The following is a 23,391-nucleotide window of genomic DNA, read 5'->3' as shown; positions in this document are numbered from 1 at the left end:
GGCAGAGTCTGCCTTTGCCTTACATGGAACAAAAACAAGCTTAGACTTTAAAGTCCCACAGAACCTCCCCCAAACCATCTTGGTTTGGCGTCCGGACTCGAAGGTTTCGTCAACACAGTCGACATGGTATTCTTCTGTGGCCTTTCTTGTTATCCATGGCCGATTACCAAACCCTGCAGTTGAAAATGTGGACTCATCGGTCCACAGAATGCGGGACCAATCCTCATATATCCAGTCGAGACGTTCACGACACCAAGCAATACGGAGTGGTTTGTTTGCTAGCCGGATTGCAAATTTGTGCCGAAGCACACGACGGTGATAGCCTAAGGACTCCATAACACACTTTACAGTATCGGGACTGCAAGCGTAATCCATCTCCTCACATATCCCCTCCCAGCTAATGCGTCGTGTTCTAGCATTTTGTGTCACAAATACCACTAATCGCTACTTCTTAGCATCATTGAAAATGGGAGTCCGGCCAGAACGTCGACGGTTCGAAGGTGTGTTATCCTCCTTAGCACGTTTATATATCTTTATATCTAATATTAACAAACTTGAACTACTGGTGCCTTTAATTAAAAATAGAAATCTCACTTACTCGATAGCAGGTTCTTCGGTCAATGTTTAATTCTCGCCCAATTCTCGACCAATTCCACCCTGCATGATCACGGAGAGTAATGACCTTGTTGCACTCATCACGTGTTGTTTCATGGTGTCGAACTCCTTGTGGATTTTGCTCATGAGTGCCGGTTTGCTTCATGGTGTTGCAGGATACCTTATTGGAGTTGTGGAACTTCAGTGGAATGGGACGTGTTGTTTATCACAGTTTACTTTTCACTGACCAAGCATAGCAATAGGGGTATTGTGACCGGGGGGGGGGAGGGGGGTTGCCGAACATGGCATAGTATTAGAATTGAGAGCTTGTATTACTGCACCCGAAATACCCCTGTACCCGTGTACAGTACTCGGGGGTAGGCATTAGTCGGACACGCTTCCTAAATAAGCATGGCACATATATATGAACTAAAACAGAACTGGAAGGGCAAGTGATATCTAGTGATAAAAATATATGAGCTGCAAAAGTCAGGCGCACTTTTATAACTTCTATTCTATATACAAACTAATAGGGTGTAGGTGCTCCCTCTGCATCAATGACCACCCGTAATCATTGCAGCATACTATGAATCAAGTTCTCTAACGGTTCCACAGGAATTGCATGCCATACCCTATTTAATACAATTTCTAGGGTAGGAATATCATCAATTATCTCCCACGTTTGGCCCAGTTCTACTTCCTGTAACGATTCCTCCTTTGATAGTTAGTTCTTGGCGATGGAAAACGATACTTCTCTTCTTCTTCTGTTTCTTTCCTTCGTCTTACGATAGCACTAGGCCTCTGCCTACATTACTGATAGTATAAGACCTTTGTCTTCTATCGGGAACGTCTATTGTAAGCTTTCTCTAACTCTTCTTCATGAAGAACTTTCCTTGGCGTAACAATAAGGTTGCAATAAAGATAAAGATCGTAAAGGTGTTTTATATTTGTTAAAGTAATAAGTAGGAAAAGTACTTAGAACAAAGTATGAAGAACCTATCCTCTTCGGCTGTATCAGCCTCCTTATATAGTATCCTTCTCACCCATAGTCATGTGACCCAAAGTAGTCACATGTGCAAAACCAAATCATAACAAACTAGTCATGTGACCAAAGTGGTCACATGCTCAAAACCTATGACCTCATAGCAAGGTCATGTGTGAAAACTCATAGACCAATCATAATACAATAAACAAGTCATATGACTAGACTGAGTCATATGCGTGAAACCCATGACCTCATAGTGAGGTCATGTGCAAAATATAAATCATATACACAAGGCATACCTACGAGGTACACTCGCAAGGCATACTTGCCAGGCACACATTCTATGACTCATAATCGATCATGTACGAAATAAAATAAATCATAATATAATAAATCATATGACCCAAATGAGTCATATGTGTGAAACAATAACATACCTATGACTCATAATCATGAGTCACGTGAAAACCTTTTCTGTGCCAAGCCACGTTCATGACATTAGCTCCTCTTTCCCTAAGACTGAGTCCCATCAGGCTGTATCCCCAAGATTCAATAGTTCCCGTCCCGCTGAATGCATGGATCTCTGGAACCTATTGAGCTTGTCGTCTGCTTCCTGCCATCTTACCCTCACTATTTCAAGGTGAGGTTTAACATCTCGATCGTGTACCGCTGGGCATTGTTCAGCTGTCTTAGCTCCACGATCGTTTTATCGTGTGCCGAAATTGTGGCCTTGGCTTTGTCCTGTTATTCTTGGAGTTTTCGGATTTGCCTTTGCAGGCTTCTGGTATCTGGTTCCATTTCTTTAGATGAATTTTGGGCTCCTCCCTCCCTGGGCCTCATCCTCGAGGCCCTAGCCCTCTGCCACATCGTGGTATCCTTTCCATCCAACTCTTTCTTTGTTCCATCCTTCTGCATGTAGTATTCTTCAGTGATTTTCTTCATCCTGTGCATCTTGTACGTGATGTTGAAATAGTCTTTCCAGTGCTTTAGGACATAGTCTGGGCGCGAACCATACGTTTTTTATTCTCTCGAGAACCATCCCGAGCCATCCTAGTCCCCATAGTGTGCGGGACATCCATCGTTGTAGCATACCGTCCATGACATGGCATTATACTGTGCTTGTTTTTCCCTTTCCTTCAGTTCTTTGTTGGTTGGCTCCATGAATGAGGATTTGGGGCTGGTTGGTGTGGTTTAGCATGGGCTATCGCCCCAGCCCTCATGTGGTTGCAGTGTTGCGGGAGCCTTTCCTTTGCCTTTGTCTTGGTTGAATGTGATTGTCACTTGGGTCGGGCTTGCCTGGGTATCGCTGGTAGAAGGTTGAGAGGGCATGTAACCGGTACGGGTACTCGGTTATTGGTTTTGTTTTATGTTTTGTTTTAAGTATTGTTTGATACTTGGTTTGTTTTAAGTATCGTTTGATACTTGGTTTTCTTTTATGTTTTGTTTTAAGTATCGTTTGATACTTGGTTTGTTTTAAGTATCGTTTGATACTTGGTTTTGTTTTATGTTTTGTTTTAAGTATCGTTTGATACTTAGTTTGTTTTAAGTATCGTTTGATACTTGGTTTTGTTTTATGTTTTGTTTTAAGTATCGTTTGATACTTGGTTTGTTTTAAGTATCGTTTGATACATGGTTTTGTTTTATGTTTTGTTTTAAGTATCGTTTGATACTTGGTTTGTTTTAAGTATCGTTTGATACATGGTTTTGTTTTATGTTTTGTTTTAAGTATTGTTTGATACTTGGTTTGTTTTAAGTATCGTTTGATACTTGGTTTTGTTTTATGTTTTGTTTTAAGTATTGTTTGATACTTGGTTTGTTTTAAGTATCGTAAGATACTTGGTTTTGTTTTATGTTTTGTTTTAAGTATCGCTTTGATACTTAAAGAGTTTTACCAAAGTGTATCGATTGATACCTTTGATTAGTTTCGTTCATGCTAGACATGAACAGATTTGTGTATTTAAAAGACCACCTGTTTCTACGATGTAAAAGGCAGACTTCGACAGACAGTATTTCAATATACTTGGTTGAACGGTTACTTCTTTGTTCCCCAGTACACCCTCGAATCCTCCCTTAGTTCTCAGCTCTCGCCTCCTCTCTGGAAGAGCAGGCCACCTGCCAACTATCGTATCTATTACCGATAACGTGATTAGCACCTTGCGAACACGTTACATTTTTTTAACCTCAGCAAGTGGTTAAGAACCTGTCCGCGGATTTAGGCCTGATCAACCTATCGATATCCACCTCAGAACGCTAGCGGAGAGAAGCGGCAGAATTTCAGTACATTCGGCTTCATCTCAAACCCAAGATAGAGTCTTTGACGACCAGGAGTGGGAAGCAAATCCCACGGCAAGACCTTACAAGGAAGAAACAACCCCGGCGCTCTGCTAAAGAGCCCGGTGATCCTGCAAACACGGAAGATACACAACCTCCAGGAGAATGCCCTTCTACTCCAGCAAAGAAGCCTTCCTTTGAACCTCCAAACGACCCCGAATCTAGTAGTGAATCAGATATGGCTAGCACAGGAGGAGGGCCTTCTGGAGGAGGGAAATCTCGGGCAAGGCCTGAAGAAGAGGAGGTACCCGCAGCATTTGAACCCCCTAAGTTTAAACTTCACCTCCCAGCGAAGTTCACAGGCGAAGGGAAAGACCTCAAACCTGAAGCCTTTGAACAATGGGCCACAGAACTCTCACACTTCCTACTCTTACAAGGAAAAGATGTGGAAGACCCTACAACCGGACTTATCATTGGATCATTCTGTGAAGGAAAGGCAACCGACGCATACCACCAATGCTATAAGGACTTCGGCGGGAATGTAAGATTAAGAGGATCTACAGTTCTCGATTACTTGAAAGGACGATTCCAATCCTCTATAACCAACGACCTCTTATACAACAAATTCAACCAGCTCCAGCAAGTTAACGGAACACATGTCAAGCGAATCACCGATGTGGCTATGAACCTAATAATGTATAAGGACCGAATGGAGAGAGGAAGTATCTCCAAATACATCCTGAAGCGACGATTCTACGACACTATGCACCCTACCCTCCGGCGAGAAGTAGAACCACTCGAGGAAGACGGCGATGATATTGCAATAATAATTGCTAGAGCAGAACGAAAGGACGCCATTCTCCATGAGACCAAGGCCTACAAAGCACAGACATCCTCTAATAGGAACAGCCAGCCACGACACAAAGCCTCCAGCATCTCTGAAGATGATACCTCACGGGTTTTCAAGAAGAAAACAAAATTCTCCAAAGAATCGAGATGGCAAAAGGGAGAATACTTTGAATGTGGAAAAACAGGGCACATGGCAAAGAACTGTCCTACGAAGAAAGGAAAAGGAAAGACTATAAAAAAAGAGGCGTCGGCCAACAATATTGAAAGCGATTACGCTCCATCCAGTGAATATGAAGAGATCCACATTAGATACATCAATGTGGAATGCAACAGTGTTCGACCTCCAGCTACATTCAAAAAACACACTGCTCTAGAAGGCACTATCCTGATCAATGGCAAAAGGGCTCGAGTCCTATTCGACACTGGTGCAATCGGAAGAGATATGATCAGTAATACCTTTGTCTCTGTCCATGGACTCCCTACCCGAGACCTTAACCAACCCATACCAGTCAATATGGCGGCAAAAGGATCACGATCCACAAGCCAGAAAACCTGTAGTACGACCATTCGACTTGGTTCTGCAATCCTACCCCCCCAGGAAATGCTGGTTGGAAATCTAGCCAAATACAATGCCCTAATAGGCATGCCATTCCTGAATCGCCACAAAGCTATAATCAGGTGTGGGGAATCAACTATCGATTTCCCAGATCAGAAGGTCAGAGTCTCATGCAAGCCAACAAGCGGAGAATACCGAGCCGCAGTCTGTGAAACAACTGCCATACGACTATTGGATGAGTATTCTGATGTTTTCCCTGATCAAATACCCGAAGAACTACCATCTATGAGAGAGGTGAATCACCACATCCACCTCCGAGACCCCTCTAACCTCAAGAACCAACCCACCTACTCTATTCCTGACGCTTACAAAAGCCCACTTTGTGATTGGATCAACCAACAACAAAGAAGAGGAGTCATCTACCGGGCAGAAGCCCCTGGTTCCGCTCCTATGTTTGTTCAACCCAAAGCAGATGGGAAAAGAATCCGCCCCTTGGTTGATCTCAAACTACGGAATGAAAACACGGTTATGGACAGCTCCGCTATCCCAAACCAAACCCAGATCCTAAATGCAGTTGAACAGGCTAGATTCCCAAGTAAGATTGACCTAAGTGATGCCTACTTCCAAACAAGGTTAGACCCAGAAAGCGAATACTACAACAGTTTCAAAACACCCTTCGGAAGTTTCATTAGCCGAGTTATGTGACAAGGTGATATGAATGCGCCCGCCACCTTTATGCGAATTATGGAAAACCTGCTAAGTGAATACCTCCACCATTTTGTTTGGGTCTACATTGATGATATTCTCATCTTCTCGAACACTGTAACAGAACACGCCTACCATATAGGTTTGGTTTGTACCAAACTTAGGGAAGCTAAATTTTACGCTAGCAGAAACAAATCAATCCTGTTTGCCGATAAACTCGATATCCTAGGACATGTTATAGATGATGAAGGAATACATGCAGCCCCAGGAAAAATAGCCTGTTTAACGGAACGGTCAACACCCCAGAATCAAAAGGAACTCATGCGATTCCTAGGACTAGTCAACTACATTTCCCAGTTCCGCCCACACCACGCCACTGTGACAGCACCGCTCACAGACCTTACCGGCAATGCAGAATTTGCCTCGACCCTCACTCATGACCAAGCCTTTACCAAAATCAAGGATTTGATTAAAAACGCCAATGTTATTCAACCTATCGACTATAGTAAACCAGAACCGATATGGTTGATTACTGATGCATCGGATGTTGGAGTTGGAGCATGGGTTGGACAAGGGGCCTCCCATGAAATGGCAAGGCCGGCGGCATTACACAGCAGGAAGTTCAATAACTCACAGATGAACTATGGAACAACAGACAAGGAAGCCCTTGCTGTGATTGATGCTCTCACCGCTTTCAATCACATCCTTATGGGCAATACCTTCACTATTGTTACCGACCACCAACCCCTCACTAATCTTAAAACAGAAAAAATACCGGGAAGAAGAAGAACAAGATGGATAGGTGAGATCAGCAAATACGATGCAAAAATCATCTATACCCCTGGAAGAACGAACTATTTAGCTGATGCTCTCTCCCGCCTATATGAGAATCAAGACTTCGCAAACCCTCCCCTTGTTCACGACCATACAAGACAAGGCGAGGACAGCCCTGACGACACCGCTTATGAACAAGAACCATCAATGGCTACCGCCAGCTCTGCCACTCCCTCCAATCCTTTTTCTTACACCATGTACAGTGCTGCCGGAACAGAACGAGGAAAGGACATTAATGAAGAATGGAAAGACAATTGCTCGCTCCGCAGCACACCTCCTCACCAACTTGAACAAAGCAGACTCCACTGGTCTCACAGTTATCATGACACCTGCCCTTTTCACCAGACTGAGATCAAGTTCGGCAACAGATACCAGCGATCGTACTATATGCCTACTGACGATTCCAAAGACACCAGTTTCGACACCATAGAAGGAGCAGAAGGGATGATCAATGAAGATGAATCAACCCAACCTCCTCATACCCTTAATCCTGTTCCAACACGATACCAAGGTCTTGAAGAACTCGAACAAGCAGCAGCCTATGTGGAAGCAATATCCTATTTACACCCCCCACAGTCAGCCCCGCCATCCTCTCCTCCCATAACCGATTCACGACCACTTTATAGTGGACCCTTACGAATATACAACAATGAAACCATTGTCTTGGTCATACCCCCTACTATTCCCGAGCATCGGCGTCAACTCTACGAAACCTTTGAGGAAGAGGAAGCCCCTATCGAACCAACAAGAGGATCCCTAATTGAGGATGAACGAGATGTTAGATCAATCACGGAAGAATTAACCTCCTCTTTCCGAAGCCAAATGATAGCAGGATATCGCCATGACCCAATTTACTTCAAAGCCATGGATAGCTCCAGGCATGGAGATCTTGCTCCCTACAACATATCAAACAGAATGGTATATACCAGCACCCGTTATGGTGAACACTGCCTATACATACCAAAGGGCCACATGTTCAATGGAATGACTATTAGAGAATATGTCATATCCGAGATTCACAACAAAGGACACCACAGTGCGGATCGCAACCTCCAATACGCCTCAGAATATGTTTATTGGCCTGAAATGCGAAAGGACTTCCGCGATTTTGTCAGGCAGTGCAAACTCTGTCAGGCAAATAAGGAGCGAACTCAACTTATTGAAGGGAAAGCTCAGACACCTTGAAAGGCGAACAGCCGGAGTCCTTTCAGGCACTCCAGATACCGAGTGAAATATTCGAATCCTATGCCATCGATTTCGCAGGACCATTCAACAAGTCCGCTGGATATGACACCATCCTGGTAGCTGTGGATCGATTCTCTGGATACACCTGGTTAATACCAATCAAGATTACCGACTTCTCCAAAGACACCTGGAATAACCTACAACGATACTTGTTTACCCCCCACGGGTACCCCTTATCTTTTGTCAGTGATGCTGATCCCCGCTTTACCGCCAGATTCTGGAAGCAAACCTTGACCTCTCTCAGAATAAACCACCTCATGGCTGCCCCTGGACATCATGAGACGAATGGCCAAGCAGAGAGAAAGATTCGCGAAGTTAAGACCGGAATTAGGAATATGATCAATGAACGACAAACTAATTGGGAACCAGCCCTTGTTGAGCTCGCTGCATATATCAACGCCGGATTTTCAGATACCTTGGGGATGTCACCATACAAGGCTGTTTTTGGCCGCCAATATCCTCTCTTACCTACAACTCTATTCAAGAACTCCTCAGTCCCTGCCTCTGATGACCATCTAAACCGCCACCAAGCAATTCGGAACGATGCCTTCCAAGCTGTTAAGGCTGCCCAATTCCGAAGCACCACTACTGCCCAGAAACGACGACACAAACATGTTCCCATCTCACCAGGAGACATGCTCATGGTACATGGTAACATGTTCATTACCAATGTCGGACACAGCAAGAAACTACAACCCCGATGGTGCGGACCCTTCAAAGTCATATCCTTTGATGAGCATACGGAGATTTACACTGTCCAGATGGATGGACGCATGTACCGCCGCAATACTGCAGTCTTCCATGCCTCAGCCGTGAAGCGATTCCATCCAAATGACGACTCCAAGTTTCCTGGAAGGACCCACTCTCGGCCTGTACCTATCATCATCGATAAGAAGGATGAATGGGAAGTTGAAGAAATCCGAGACCACCGCCTTTGGCATGGAAATGATCAGTTCCTAGTCAAATGGAAAGGATATCCGACAAGCGAAAAGAGTTGGGAACCACGGGAAGGACTTGAGCACGCTATGGATATGGTGAACGAATGGTGGAAAGACAACATGCCAAAAGAATCCCTCCCCCCAACAATCAATTATATCACCATGTGTTGGACACCTACAATGCCAGAAACTGAGCGATGGCACGCAGAACTCGAAGCTAGAGATGGGTTTTGGGCACCATACTGTGAGTCGGAGTTCGAAAGTAGCGATGAGGAAAACCAAGCTATGGAGCAGGCCCTCGACAACCTTATCTAGTCACCAATCACCATCCGAATACCATAACGATGTCAAACTATGTGGAGCTCAATGTGAGGCAGCGACAACAGGTTGTTGGACTGTTGTTGAACTGCGATGCTATCCAACTTGAAGACTACTTCGAAATCCTCTGGATTGACTACTGTCCTGATTGTGATCATGCTTGGGTTGATGTACAGCACGAATCTGGTATTCGTGACTACTGTGATTTAGATTTCTTCGAGTTTAAGTGTTTTCTTAGGATTTCAACTTGTCCCTGGTGTGACACTTATGATGAAGAGTTTTTAGCGGAAACTGAAGCCTTTAGTTTCTCAGAATCCGCTTTTGATGACTATTAGGTTTTGTTGGTTTGAACAGTTGTTTTGTTTTGGGGAATGTAACCGGTGCAGGTACTCGGTTATTGGTTTTGTTTTATGTTTTGTTTTAAGTATTGTTTGATACTTGGTTTGTTTTAAGTATCGTTTGATACTTGGTTTTGTTTTATGTTTTGTTTTAAGTATCGTTTGATACTTGGTTTGTTTTAAGTATCATTTGATACTTGGTTTTGTTTTATGTTTTGTTTTTAAGTATCGTTTGATACTTGGTTTGTTTTAAGTATCGTTTGATACTTGGTTTTGTTTTATGTTTTGTTTTAAGTATCGTTTGATACTTGGTTTGTTTTAAGTATCGTTTGATACTTGGTTTTGTTTTATGTTTTGTTTTAAGTATCGTGTGATACTTGGTTTGTTTTAAGTATCGTTTGATACTTGGTTTTGTTTTATGTTTTGTTTTAAGTATCGTTTGATACTTGGTTTGTTTTAAGTATCGTTTGATACTTGGTTTTGTTTTATGTTTTATTTTAAGTATCGTTTGATACTTGGTTTGTTTTAAGTATCGTTTGATACTTGGTTTTGTTTTATGTTTTGTTTTAAGTATTGTTTGATACTTGGTTTTGTTTTATGTTTTGTTTTAAGTATTGTTTGATACTTGGTTTGTTTTAAGTATCGTAAGATACTTGGTTTTGTTTTATGTTTTGTTTTAAGTATCGCTTTGATACTTAAAGAGTTTTACCAAAGTGTATCGATTGATCCCTTTGATTAGTTTCGTTCATGCTAGACATGAACAGATTTGTGTATTTAAAAGACCGCCTGTTTCTACGATGGAAAAGGCAGACTTCGACAGACAGTATTTCAATATACTTGGTTGAACTGTTACTTCTTTGTTCCCCAGTACACCCTCGAAGCCTCCTTTAGTTCTCAGCTCTCGCCTTCTCTCTAGAAGAGCAGGCCACCTGCCAACTATCGTATCTATTACCGATAACGTGATTAGCACCTTGCGAACACGTTACAGGGCATCTTGTACATGTTTCATGTTTTGTACGTAGTACTAAGTTTTATCGTATTCGGGTGAAGATCCTGTCCACTTGGCTCGGTATTGGAGGTGACCGTAGAAGAACTACCAATTGACTATTTCGTCGAGTCCGTATTGTAATTCTCTGTCTAGTTCGATCAGAGGAGGAGGAATAATTGTTTGTAAGGGAAACTTGTTATCATTGTGTATTTCGAGGAGTGAGATGTGGAATGTGTTTTGTATTCACATTGAGGGGGGAAGGTCAAGTTTACAAGCTCGGTTGTCCACTCTTTCTAGTATCTTGAATGGCCCAATTTTCTTGTAGTCCAATTTCTTTGATGGTGGTGTTGTATGGATATTGCGTGGTATTAGCGATACCATATCTCCTGCTTGTATGTTTGGATCTGGCCTTCGGTGTTTATCGTATTGTTCTTTTTGATGTTGCTGTGCTGGACTCATTTCGTATTGTAATGTCTCGTATAATTATCCCATATTTGTTTGATCTGGTATCACACCCTTAATTGTATCATATATAGCCAGACTTTGTGGATGTTATCCGTAATGTGCGAAGAAGGGTGTCGTCCCAATTGTCTCTTGTTTTCCATTATTGTATGTGAATTCGGCTATTGATAGCAGTTTGTACTAATCATCTTGTTGGTAGTTAACATAGGCCCATAAACATTGTTTGAGTGTTGCGTTTATCTGTTCTGTCTGTCCATCCATTTGTGGGTAAAATGCTGTGCTTAGTCTGTTTTGTATTCCCATTGCTCCTATTACTTTTTTCCACAGTCCTGATCTGAATAACGTGGCTTAATCGGTGATAATATTCTGGAAGGCTGTGAAGCCGGAAGACTTCTCTGAAGAATATTTGTATAAAATCCTTCGTGTCCATATATTTTGTGACTGGAATGAAATGACTCATTTTGGTCAGACAATCCACCATGACCAGGATATTATCGCATTTTTCTGATAACGGTAGGTCCGTGATGAAATCCATAGTAATTGTTTCCTATAGTTGTTCGGGAACTTCATTCGATTTCTGTAATCCATATAGTACGTGTTTAGCTGTTTTTGTCCTTTGGCATATTTTGCAATTCTTGGTATATCTTTTGACATCTTCGCATAGTCCTGGTGAATCGAATGACCTCGTGATGAATTCTGTAGTTTTCGCAGTTCCTCCGGGTCCTGCTATTCAGATATCCTGGTGTTGTTGTATGATGTCAGTTCTTATCTTCTCTTCTTCCGGAATCTATTATTTTCCTTCATACAATATGTTTCCATTCTTCCATTGGCATAAATCCCGAGTGATTCCTTTCATCTCCTTTTTTCCTTCCTCCAATACTTTTCCTATTGCCTGAATTGTCTTGTCTCCTTCATTTGACTTCTCAATTTCCTTTTCTTCTGTTGATATGAATTGGATTGCCATTGCCTCGGAGTAGGTTCTTGGTAATAACGTTCGTGTTTTTTGTTTGATCCTTTCATCTTCTTTTGTTTGTAGCTTGTCGCTTGCAATCCTTGTGAGAGCATCTGGCTTCCCACTTTCGTTGCTTGGTGGGTATTCAATTTTGAAGTTGTATTTGCTGAGATGTTCCATGCACCTTATCTGGCGGTCGTTCATTTCCTTCGTAGTGATGAATGGGACCAGATTCTTGTGGTGGGTTAGAACTCGGACTGGATGGTCATTGTTTAGAATGTATTTTCTCCATTCCTTTAATGCTGGAACTATTGCCAATAGTTCTTTGTAATGTCATAGTTGCACTCTGCAGGGGTTATTATCTTGGATCGATAAGACACTGACCTCCATTTTCCATCTTTGAATTATTGCGATAATATGCCTAAACACACATATTTTGAGGCATCCATTTCAATCATTGTCCTTCAGTTTGGGTCGCAGTGTACCAGTATTGGTGCTGATGTCAGATGTGTCCAGATGGCCTCGTATCCTTTTTGTTCTGTTTTTCTCTTTTCCCATTTCTTGTCATTCTTGGTTAGGTTATAGAGTGGTTTTGCAAGTCTGCTAAACCCTTCTATGAACCTTCGATAAAAGTTACAGAATCCTATAAAGCATTGAACATCTGTTTTATTGTTTGGTTTGGCCCAATCCCATATTGCTGCTGTTTTGACTCAGTTGACCTTGACCCCACTTCGATTGATGATAAATCCGAGGTCTTTGGTTTCTTCTTTATGGAATTCGCATTTTGTTGGTTTGATCTTCATTTGTAACGTGTTCGCAAGGTGCTAATCACATTATTGGTAAAGGATACGATAGTTTGGCAGGTGGCCTACTCTTCTGGAGAGGAGGTGAGAGCTGAAAACTAAAGGAAACTTTGAGGGTGTACTGAGGAACAAAGAAGTAACTGTTCAACCAAGTATATTAAAATATTATCTGTCAAAGTCTGCCTTTTCTGTCGTAGAAACAGGCGGTCTTTAAATACACAAATCTGTTCATGTTTAGCATGAACGAAACTAATCAAAGGTATCAATCGATACACTTTGGTGCAACTAATTAAGTATCAAAGCGATACTTATAACAAAACATAAAACAAAACCAAGTATCAAAGCGATACTTAAAACAAAACATAAAACAAAACCAAGTATCAAATGATAATTAAAACAAACCAAGTATCAAAGCGATACTTAAAACAAAACATAAAACAAAACCAATAACCAAGTACCCATACCGGTTACATCATTCCTGATCCTTGTATTGCGGACATAATATTGCTGACATTCTTCTGATGTGGTTACAGGTTTTCCGAGTAGATGAGAACATCATCTAAGTATACGATACAACATATGTTGAGGTACTTATTGAGTACTATGTTAATCCATCTTTGAATGAAGCTGGTGGATTGGTTAGCCTGAAAGGTATAACCAAGTATTCGAACATCCCTTATCTTGAGGTGAATGTAGTCTTCCATTCGTCTACTGCTTTGATGCGTTTATTGTGGTATGCATCCTTGATGTCGAGTATGGTGAAGTATTTTGCTGACTGTAGTCTATCCAGTGACTCTCTGATTATGGGTAGTGGATATCAATCTTTTGTGGTAACCGAATTGAGGGCTCTGTAGTCTACACAGAGTCTCATTTTTCCATCATTCTTTTTGACGAATAGTATTGGAGATCCTCCTGATACAAAGGAGTCTCTGATCCATCCTCGCTTTAGGTTTTACTCGATGTACTTTCTAAGTTCTATGAGCTCCGCTTCTCCTAGTGGGTATAACATCTGGTAGGAAATCTCTTTTGTTTTTCCCGATTTCTCATCTTTCTCCAGCTGAATTTTGTGGTCGATTCCGGGTCTTCAGGGTGGTAGCCCCGTAGCTTCCTCTTTATGGAATAGATTCGTGAACTGATGATATTCTTTTGAAATCAATTCTTTCCATTCTTTTTTGCTTTGGTATTTCTTGCCTTGGATTGCTATTTCCATGCTGATGTTAAGTTTTGCTAGGACCGCTTTTTCGTCTTCATATCTCCATTTTAGAATTCCGGTTGTATCTCCTCTTCCATTGTACCCTCTGAAGGCTTGTGCCGTGATCTCCTTGATCTCAATTCCTTTTGTTGTGTCACTCTGGTTTTCGTCTTTGCATCCAAATCCCTCGTCTCCCCTGGTGGTTTCTTCCAGTTGATCTATTTTTTATGGATCCTCTTTGTTGATTTTTTTGATAATCAACTGTGCGATTCGATCGCCTTTCTGGACTTAGTAGTCCTCTTGAGCCAGGTTGGCTAAAACCACTTTGATTTCACCTGTATAGTCGGCGTAGATTACACCCGCCATGGTCATTAGTTGATGTTTGACTGTTAGACCACTTCGGTATACAATCCGACCATAGGTGCCTTCTGGTAGTCCGATGGCTATTCCTGTTACTATCATTACCTGTCCGTTAGCAGGTATCTTGACTCCTTCATTGGCATACAAGTCACGTCCTGCTGCTCCTTTGGAACCCTTGGTAGGCACTTTTGCCCCTTGGTCCAGTTTTTATATCCGGACTCTCTTATCTTGCCGCATCTCTGCGAACTTTGCATACAAAGTTTTATCTTCCACTTCTCATACCAGTGTCGAATAGACCACAGGCGAACTATTGAGACATTGTGTCGTACATAGTTCGCTGTGAAGGTTATCTTATTCTCATTCTAGTCCATTGTTGGGTTTTGTCTTCATAATCATGGCATCCCTAGAACTATCTCATAGTTTTTGAGATTTACTTCCAGGAAGGTTGCCATTTCTCTATGGTTGTCAATGTCTGTAGGTACTTCTACCGTATGGGTTATAGGGAATAGGGTACTTGGCTTTCCATCTGCTAGGTAGACTAGTCTCACTTTCTTCGCTTTCTTGGTGTGGAGGCCGTATTTGTTGCAGATTTCCTTGCCGATGAAATCTTCAGTCGCTCCTGAGTTGAGCATTGCATATATCATTGCTTCTTCGCATTTTTTGTTGTATATCTTCATTTTGATCATCACATAATCTCCGTCTTCTTCACCTCTTTGCATGTGTAGTGCTGCATAGTAGTTCACTAATTTAATGGGTTTTCCAGGTCCACATCTTGTGTCTTCCAGACTAGCGTTTACTGGGGACCCTTATTGTCTTTTACCTGTTCATCTTTGGTGATCATTTCGCAAATATTGCTCCTCTTTTAGGTTCTGAAGTGATTGTTTCCAACAGCCCTTGTCTCTTGGTATCCAATGTCAGGTTGGCTTCTGCATTCTCGTATTAGATGTTCTGCTTTTCCGTACCTGAAGTAGAGTTTCCGATTCATTCTTCTAGTGTATTCTTCCTTCGACAGGTTCAGAGCAGGTCCTGCCCTTGATTTGTCCAACTCCATTGGCTCTCCTGATGGTAATGCTCTGCTTTCACCTCGAGCTGCCTGTGGTTTGACTGTTCCATTCACGTTTCTGGATGATTGGGCCACCCTGTGTGCTATGGTATTTTCTCAGTTGTTTCGAATCTGATTTAGTTTGCTCTCCTTATTGGTCACACATCTTACAAATCATTCTGCTGTGATGTAGTGTGTGACTGAGATTCCCGATGCTTCTCAGAATCTCTCACTGCAGTTTCTTAGGCAGATGATGTAGAGAGTAGCATCATCAAACACTGCCTTGTATTCCAATCGTCTGCATTCGTTCCAGTTTGCCAAGATGGTCAGTTTTCCTTGTTGGAGTTTCTCCAGCTTTCGTCGTGCTGTCTCCTTAGTGTTGGGATCCCTGAATTGTTCGAAGAGTGTCACCTTGAATTCCTCGTATGTGACCTACTTCCTCTGCTTTTTTCCATCATGGAAGGGCATGATCCATTATCCCGTGAGTCCCCTTTGTAGAGATTCCGGTTAGGGAATCTTGATCTCATCTTGGTGTTCTCCATATCCCTTGATGGCAAAATACCCTTCACATTGTGCCGGGAATATTCGTAGCTTATCTTCGGCTCCTTGGTATGTGTTCAGTTCTTTTGATTTCGGTCAGTAGATATTTCCTTGTCCTGTGTTTCGTGTTGCTGGCAGAAATGCCTGAAACTGATTCTCAGTCTTTCCAAGTATACTAGTGCCTAGTTCTGGAGTGGCCGGGGCCTGTGGCCCAGGTACTGCTGATCTCAACATTCTCTCGGGTCGTAGGTTTCGTGCAGGAGAGCTATCGACTGGTGATCCCTTCTCTGGGGTTACTGGGCTTGTTGCCCTTGAGCGTACTGCTGAAACATGATCTAGGGTGTTGCTAAATCCTCCTAAGTTAAGGTTTTGATCGTCGATGTCGATATCTCCTTCCCTATTTAGGTTGAAGCATGCTGTCTTGAATCGTTTAGTATCATACTAGGTGACGCTTTGTAATGTAACGATCCCACCTAGGATAGTTAGTTCTTGGCAATGGGAAATGATACTTCTCTTCTTCTTCTGTTTCTTTCCTTCATCTTACGATAGCACTAGGCCTCTGCCTACATTACTGATAGTACATGACCTTTGTGTTCTATTGGTAACACCTATTGTAAGCTTTCTCTAACTCTTCTTCATGAAGAACTTTCCTTGGCGTAACAATAACGTTGCAATAAAGATAATGATTGTAAAGTTGTTTTATATTTGTTAAAGAAATAAGTAGAAAAAGTGCTTAGAATTCAATCTAATTTTATTTTAAACTCATACTGCTAATACTGGCATCTGACGAGCCCCAGGGCCGGGCTCCCATATTGTCGCGTCCTGGATACCACTAACTACAAACTAACTAAACCTCCAACCCTGTACCTCAAACATGCCCACACTATGCCCCAACATAAACACTAAATACAAAGCCATGATTGGTAAAGAAAAGTTCACCTCAGCCTAGCCTACCTGCCTGCCAAGCTACCTGTAGAAAACACAAAAATTCCACTACCATCACCTGAATGTGACCCCATAAAAAACCTTCTCCACAGTAGAAGCTGACCCGAGCGTCCCCACTTAATGATCCCGGGACACCCCGCCGACTGTCCCAGCACCCGTCCCCATTCCCAAATAAAAGAAACACCCAAAAGTCCAAGTATGTAGACCCCTGGGAAAGCCAACTTACAGGACAAATGCTTCCTAGCCAAGCAGGTACGAACGGGTATAGAGAATCTGGAGTGTACTACACTAGCAGTGCAGCCTAAAAACCTCAATGGAAGCTGCCAGATCGAGACAGTCCCCAAGCAGCCGGCACTTGACTGAACATACCCAAGTATTCAGCTCATCCTCCAACTCCTCAGCTCGCTCCGCAGGTGGCGAACCAGCAAAGGCAATGACCCTTCCGAGTTGGGGACAAGTGGCACAGGTGAGGTCTGGTCTTGTTTGACTTGGCGCTTCTTGTTTTTCTTCCCCTTCCCACCCCCATGTGTAGGTCTAGTAACAGGAGTGACTGGTCTACTCTCATCACTACACACTGCTACAGGAGGGATGCCACTAGAGGTATTACTCTGACCAGCCACAAGCTTAGCCACAGAGGACTCAGGCACCTGCCCCGCCAAAGGGGGTAATACCACCACAGCTGGTGGTACCATACTAGGACCCACCCTATTCAAACCATGAGCAAGCATCTCAACCAGCCCTAATGAATTAGGAACAAGTCTACCTACACCACCATCTACAATCAAAGCTGCAGGAGGGGCAGGGATAACTGGCAGTGCAACATTCCCCCAAGGGAGCTCCTCTGCTAGACCCTGAGATGTCTTAGGGTCTAACCCACTCCCACTCAACTGAGACCACTGTAGTAACCGAAGTGGCCGAGGGGACAGGCGAAGAGAGGATAACCATAGGAGTTTCAGCCGCCAACATTGTGAGATAATTGTGATTAATAGGATGTTCATTCTCGAGGGCAGCCAATAAGGCAGATATCTCCTTCCCAGTGTGATGAAGTCGCCTTGAAAGGAGGCAGATGTGATGCCGAAGGTGAGAGACTTCGGCCTCTGGGGTGAAGTTCTTCTCAACGGTATGAGACAGAACCAGTGATGAATGGAGAGCGGACGTGGCAGACGGGTCGGAGGCTCGCTTAGCTACTGTGACAGTAAGGTAGTGACTATAGTGAACAACCGAAAGGATAGGTAGAAGGAAGAAAAGACTTTCAGCAAACGTAGTAGGAGGTATAACAACGAAGCCCTCGAAAGGTGTTCAAAGTTAAAGACTTGAAGCCTATCGTGAGATAGAAATCAAGGACTCTGATTGGATTGACACCGAACCTTCACATCCGACATGGGGTGAAAGAAGGAGGAAAAGTACTTAAAATTCAATCTAATTTTATTTATACTAGTACTACCAACACTGGCATACGACTAGTCTCCCCCACGCCCCATGAAACAAACTATCTAAAATACACTACCGCAGACTATTCCACCTCGCAGCCACTCCTCCCAAACAAAAATCCACAAATCACTACCTAAGTGGGCTCATGGGGGCTCGTAGCGACTAGTGCTGTCCCGGATTAACGTGTCTTCCCACCTTGCCACCCAACCACTGTTACATACCCTTACCCCTATCCGCCCCCATCACAATTTGATCCACATACTCAACAAAGGAAACCTACAGTCTGTCCCAACATCCCTCCATCCTCTTGTAATGCAACCCAAGGTCCAAATATCCTTCCACCAACACCAAACCACAAAAGAGGCAGCAGGGTTCCTTCAGCATCCCGTTCACCTTAGCCTACCTCAAAACCACCGACGTCCACATCACCAGGTTCAGCTCGTCCCACTGCAGATGCTGAGAATGCCAAAATGGATCATGACATATCTGCTAGCACCGGGGCTGCGAAGGTGGCGTGTTTCTTGGTAGTTGTAGTGGAAATAGTAGTACCATAACAGGGACACTCGCATTGTCATTGGTCAGGTAAAAAGAACCACTTCTTTGGCAGTGTCACTTCGCCTGGCAAAATGCAGCCACTACCGTTGTGTCTCTTCTCGCACCGGGTACAGGTTGTAGGATCTCCTACCAACACTGTCCCCCCATTTCTCTCCACCATTAATGTGCTGTCAAAGGGATTACCTGCTACCACCAATTTTCCATCTACTAATCCAACATGGTGAGGGATTCCCAGACCCAGCCACTAATGACCTGTCCACCAACGCTTCCACCTCAGGACTGTCGAATCCTGATACAAGTCTTCATTAGCAGGACATCCCTGAGCATAGCGGGGGCACTCAGTCCAGTGGTGTCTGCCTTCCTTCCCTTCACAATTGTCATGGCCAACCATGCCCGTCCCACTGCGGATCCTTAACAAAACATGGGAATCCATTGGGGTCAGGCCTCGAAGGTGCCGGGGTGCTTTCAGTTCCTGGACATAGTACTCGTGCCCTTCCCTAACGTGCCAGATCCCCCATTCTTCCTTACGCAGTTCCCTAGCCAGGGCCACATGACCAATCCCAAAGCTAACCCCTTCCCAAAGCAGGAGGCTCAAGGGGTGTCTGACACAGGCTTTAGCTTTCACGTCAACTATCTTATTGCCATTAATGCCCATGTGACCGGGGACCCAACCAAAGCTGACTTGTGAGAATGCATTCAATAGGGGTATAATTACCTCCTACAGCTCAGCCAAGTCACCATCCGAAAACATATTGTCAACTATGATGAGGGCCGGCACACAATATAAGAACACATGTACTAGTCGTCTCTTGGCTACATCCTGTGCTTGCCACAGGGCACATACAACAGCAAACAACTTACATTCCACAATGCTCCAGGATGGAGGAACCGAGCACCCATCAACATGGGTCAAGGCCCCTCTCTCAAACACCGCCCAGGCTACACCAGCCTCTTTAGAGCACTTGGATCCATCCGTGTATATAAACACATCTGAAGATGTACAGAGGGCCGAGTTCAACACTTGGTAGTGTGCAGCCATTACCGCCTTGCCTTTCCCAATTGAGACTGTCAGACGACAGGTGGGCTTCTTGTTCGAAGTCTGCCGATGCGCCACCATGCCCTCCTCCTTCCATTGTAGTTGTATTTCCCCATACCATGGATGCTGGTCACAGTACCGGTAATTGATGAACCGACTATAACACCTTCGTTGCAGGTATCTTCCTTGAACAGCAATAGGCGGCGTTCCGAACTCGGCTAGCAGTATGTTGTTTGCCAACCTGATAGGTGTTTGAAATACTGATTGGAGGCAGTCGTTAATGTGGACCTGAATCTGCTTTACATACGATACGTGGTCGGTTCCAAACTCAAGTCCGTAGTAGACAGTCAGATGGTAGGCTGCCTGCACTAAGCGGTAAGTCTCCCACGCCCCTAGCCCACCAACACTCCCAAACCTTCTCTCCAACGCCAAAATCCTTCTCCTAACACCCAACCCCCTTTCCAACCAATACTTTACATGAGAGGAAAAATTAAGAAATACATTAAACCTATACCCAAGAACCTGTAAGTCCTCCGAAGGCAACTCCATTTCTCCTAACAATTCCATTCCTTTCCATGTCTTATCTCCAAACCCAATCCATTGAGTATTGAGGGCACTGAACTCCATTCTCCTGGCTCTGACTATGCAGTCACCGTCTGCAAATATCTCTCCCGCATGGTATCGGGTGGCCTTACTTGACTCCGCCGCTACCATAATGACTCCGTCATCGAAGTACGAAACTACCAACTGACTTATAGCGGGAGAGTATCACATGTGTGGCCTGAATATATCTGCCACATATCCTCTGAAAAGGAATAGGGAAAGGGGTGAGCCCTGAGGTACGCCTTTACTGATATGGTAAGGGCAAGAGATGCATCCGTTGAAGTGAAAGCGTACTGACGGACACGAGGCCCACTGCCGGATCCATTGGCAAAGGTATACAGGTCACCCCCTAGCTACCAGAAAGTCTGACAAGAGATCGATATCAATATTATCAAATTCCCCTTCCACGTCCATTGACAAGATCAGTCTTTTGTACCCCTCGTTATGGCGTAGGAACTCAAAGACTACTGCCACGGTATCATGAATGCCTCGCTTCTGTCGAGATCCGAACTGTGTTTCCCCCAGATCAAGGCAGGCGGCCAGTCTTAACAGGACATCCTGTTCTGCAACTTTCGCCAGTGTCAGCAGGAGGTGTATCATTCTCTAGGATTTCACGACGTCGTACCTGGGTTTGTCCAGTTTAGGTATAAGTACTACTTCAGCCTTGTGCCAGTCTGGAATATTGTGCCGCAGCCCGTAGTCCACTAGGCGCCTCAATGTTGTCATATCTCATTGTTTCCAAAACTATACAAAGGGATAGCCAATATCATCCTCACCTGGGCCTGTATTTGTAGGGGACCTGGAAAGGGCAACTTTCATCTCTTGAGTACTGTCCATATCGATCTTGGAATCCTCCCAAGAGGTGGGGTTGACAGGGGACAACTGCTGTGCAATCAGGTTACGAATTTCTGAATGTGTAGTAGCATAGGCCCCATTTGGTCATGCTATGGAGGGAAGGGTTCGCTTAGCTTCCACCTTCCGTGCAAACCTAAAAATATCTGGGTCTTGGCTCTCAGCTATCTTTTCCCCGATATGTTCGAATCTAGCCCTTAGCAGGCATGCTCGGTATACACATCGGGCCAATTTGTAGTCCTCCGTCCGCTCCGCCTTGAGTTTGGAGTATCAACGTAGCCTGGCCATATCAAGCCTCATCCTGTCCACCTTGGGTGTCTACCACTCGCACTGACCTCTGCCAATGGAGGCCCGTGGGAGTGTATCCACCACTTGTCTCACCCCTTCTCACCCCTTCCCATCTTCCACCTCTTGCAGGATGTCCAACTGTTTCCCAACTTTTTCTCAGACTGCCTTCTTCAAGGCTGGCCTCCTATGCATGATATTATCAGGGGGGTCGATTGCCAATTTCAGGGCTTGAGCACTATGCTCACAGCCAGCAGTATCGAGGTATCGATGTCTGACGTCTGGTGCCTGGTGTAGACAAAGGTCAATTCTGGAAACATCCCTAAATGTTTGTACTGTTGGGGGAACCATGTTCATATTGTGCATTGAGGCCATGAACCACTGTTTTAGCTACCATCCACCCGTATTGTTGTGGTCCACGTTGGGGTCCCAATCCTGGTGTCTGGCATTGAAGTCACCAAACACGATGTCTGATTCCCCGAGTTCGTCCAACCAGCCAACAAATTGGTCCTTGGAATAACTGGGCAGCAAGTAAACTCCTGTAAGTACCTTCTTCAACCTCTTCTCCCAATAGCCAACACTGGCACTACTCTCTCCATACCTCACCATCTCAAACATCCCATAAATATGGGATCTAACAAACACCTCAACACCCGACTTCTAACAAAGGAAAACAAATCCCACCCATTAACATCTATGGGTACATGTATCCCCTCCAGGTCCACCGGTAGTTCAATAATAAAAAACAAATCAACAAAGGAAAACAAATCAAGTGCCAGTACCTGATTATGACTACTCCTCCCTACGTTTAATGCCATTGTCGTAATAAGCATTAAGAGAGGGCTTCAACTGATCCACTCGGGCCACAAGGGCCAGAGGCATAAGAAGCACCACTATCCTGGTCCCAGGCAGTCCAAAAAGTATCTTCCCGGTAGGGTTTGAATGTGGCTGTAGTTATCAAAATCCCACACGCTGGTAAGGGTGAGGGGCATTCAGGTTCCTTACCCTTAGTCTTATCTGACCTTGGACAGGGCTCTTCATCTTCCTCATTGCTACTGATCTCGACCAGTCGTGGTATTGGGAACTTTCCACGACTGCGGCGTCATCTCTTGGCCCTCCTCGTCTGACTTCCCTGTTGTTCTGATACCTTAGCAGTTTCCATTTGTAGGGCCACTCCTTGATTAGGACTCCAGGACGATAGAGCAGGGGGCGACGACCTGACTCCTGGGCACTGCCCGTATCCAGTAAAATGGTCCATCCAGTCACAAAGCCAACATTGTCTTCTAGTATGTCCACAGGCCTGACCCACACCTCCAGGACATCCAAGCTCGCTGCACATATATTCCCAGAAGAAATGTACTCCAAAACAGAACCGACAACGGGGTGGGTGACCACATGTGGCTTCGAAGTGGCCAGTTTCCAGGCACTTACCACAAACCTTTAAGGGTCTATGTTCTTCAAACACCCAAACATTGCGGGCTCCTCCTCTCAACCATATTTTTCCTTCGGCCTGCCTTTCCCTAAAGGCCTCATTCTTTTCAACCACAAAGCAGATGCCACACTTTATAGCATTGGCCTGTCTCATGGCGTGGATGGACCCTATAATATCTGGTATGGACACCATCACTACACCAGTGTTGGATTGTTCCAGGTCAGTGTAGAGGCCATCGAAAGCTGTGCTTCTAGTTTATCCCTCAACTCTCCATATTGAC

At 44.1% G+C, this 23,391-nt stretch overlaps 1 protein-coding gene across 1 annotated transcript; it reads right to left on the bottom strand.

The window, feature by feature from the left end:
• Positions 1 to 5,586: 5,586 nt before the first annotated feature.
• On the bottom strand, positions 5,587 to 13,397 carry GSTUM_00008193001 (uncharacterized protein; the record flags this gene model as incomplete). Its single annotated transcript, XM_002839895.1, has 3 exons — positions 5,587 to 5,607; positions 12,846 to 12,859; positions 13,337 to 13,397. The coding sequence occupies 3 exons, from the start codon at positions 13,395 to 13,397 to the stop codon at positions 5,587 to 5,589; spliced, it is 96 nt and encodes a 31-aa protein (XP_002839941.1).
• Between the last annotated feature and the right edge of the window lie 9,994 nt (positions 13,398 to 23,391).

This window comes from Tuber melanosporum (genome assembly GCF_000151645.1).
Source record: "Tuber melanosporum whole genome shotgun sequence assembly, scaffold_43, strain Mel28".
NCBI lineage: Eukaryota > Fungi > Ascomycota > Pezizomycetes > Pezizales > Tuberaceae > Tuber > Tuber melanosporum.
The sequence above is the reverse complement of the archived record's forward strand: the minus strand, read 5'-3'. Positions and strand labels throughout refer to the sequence as shown.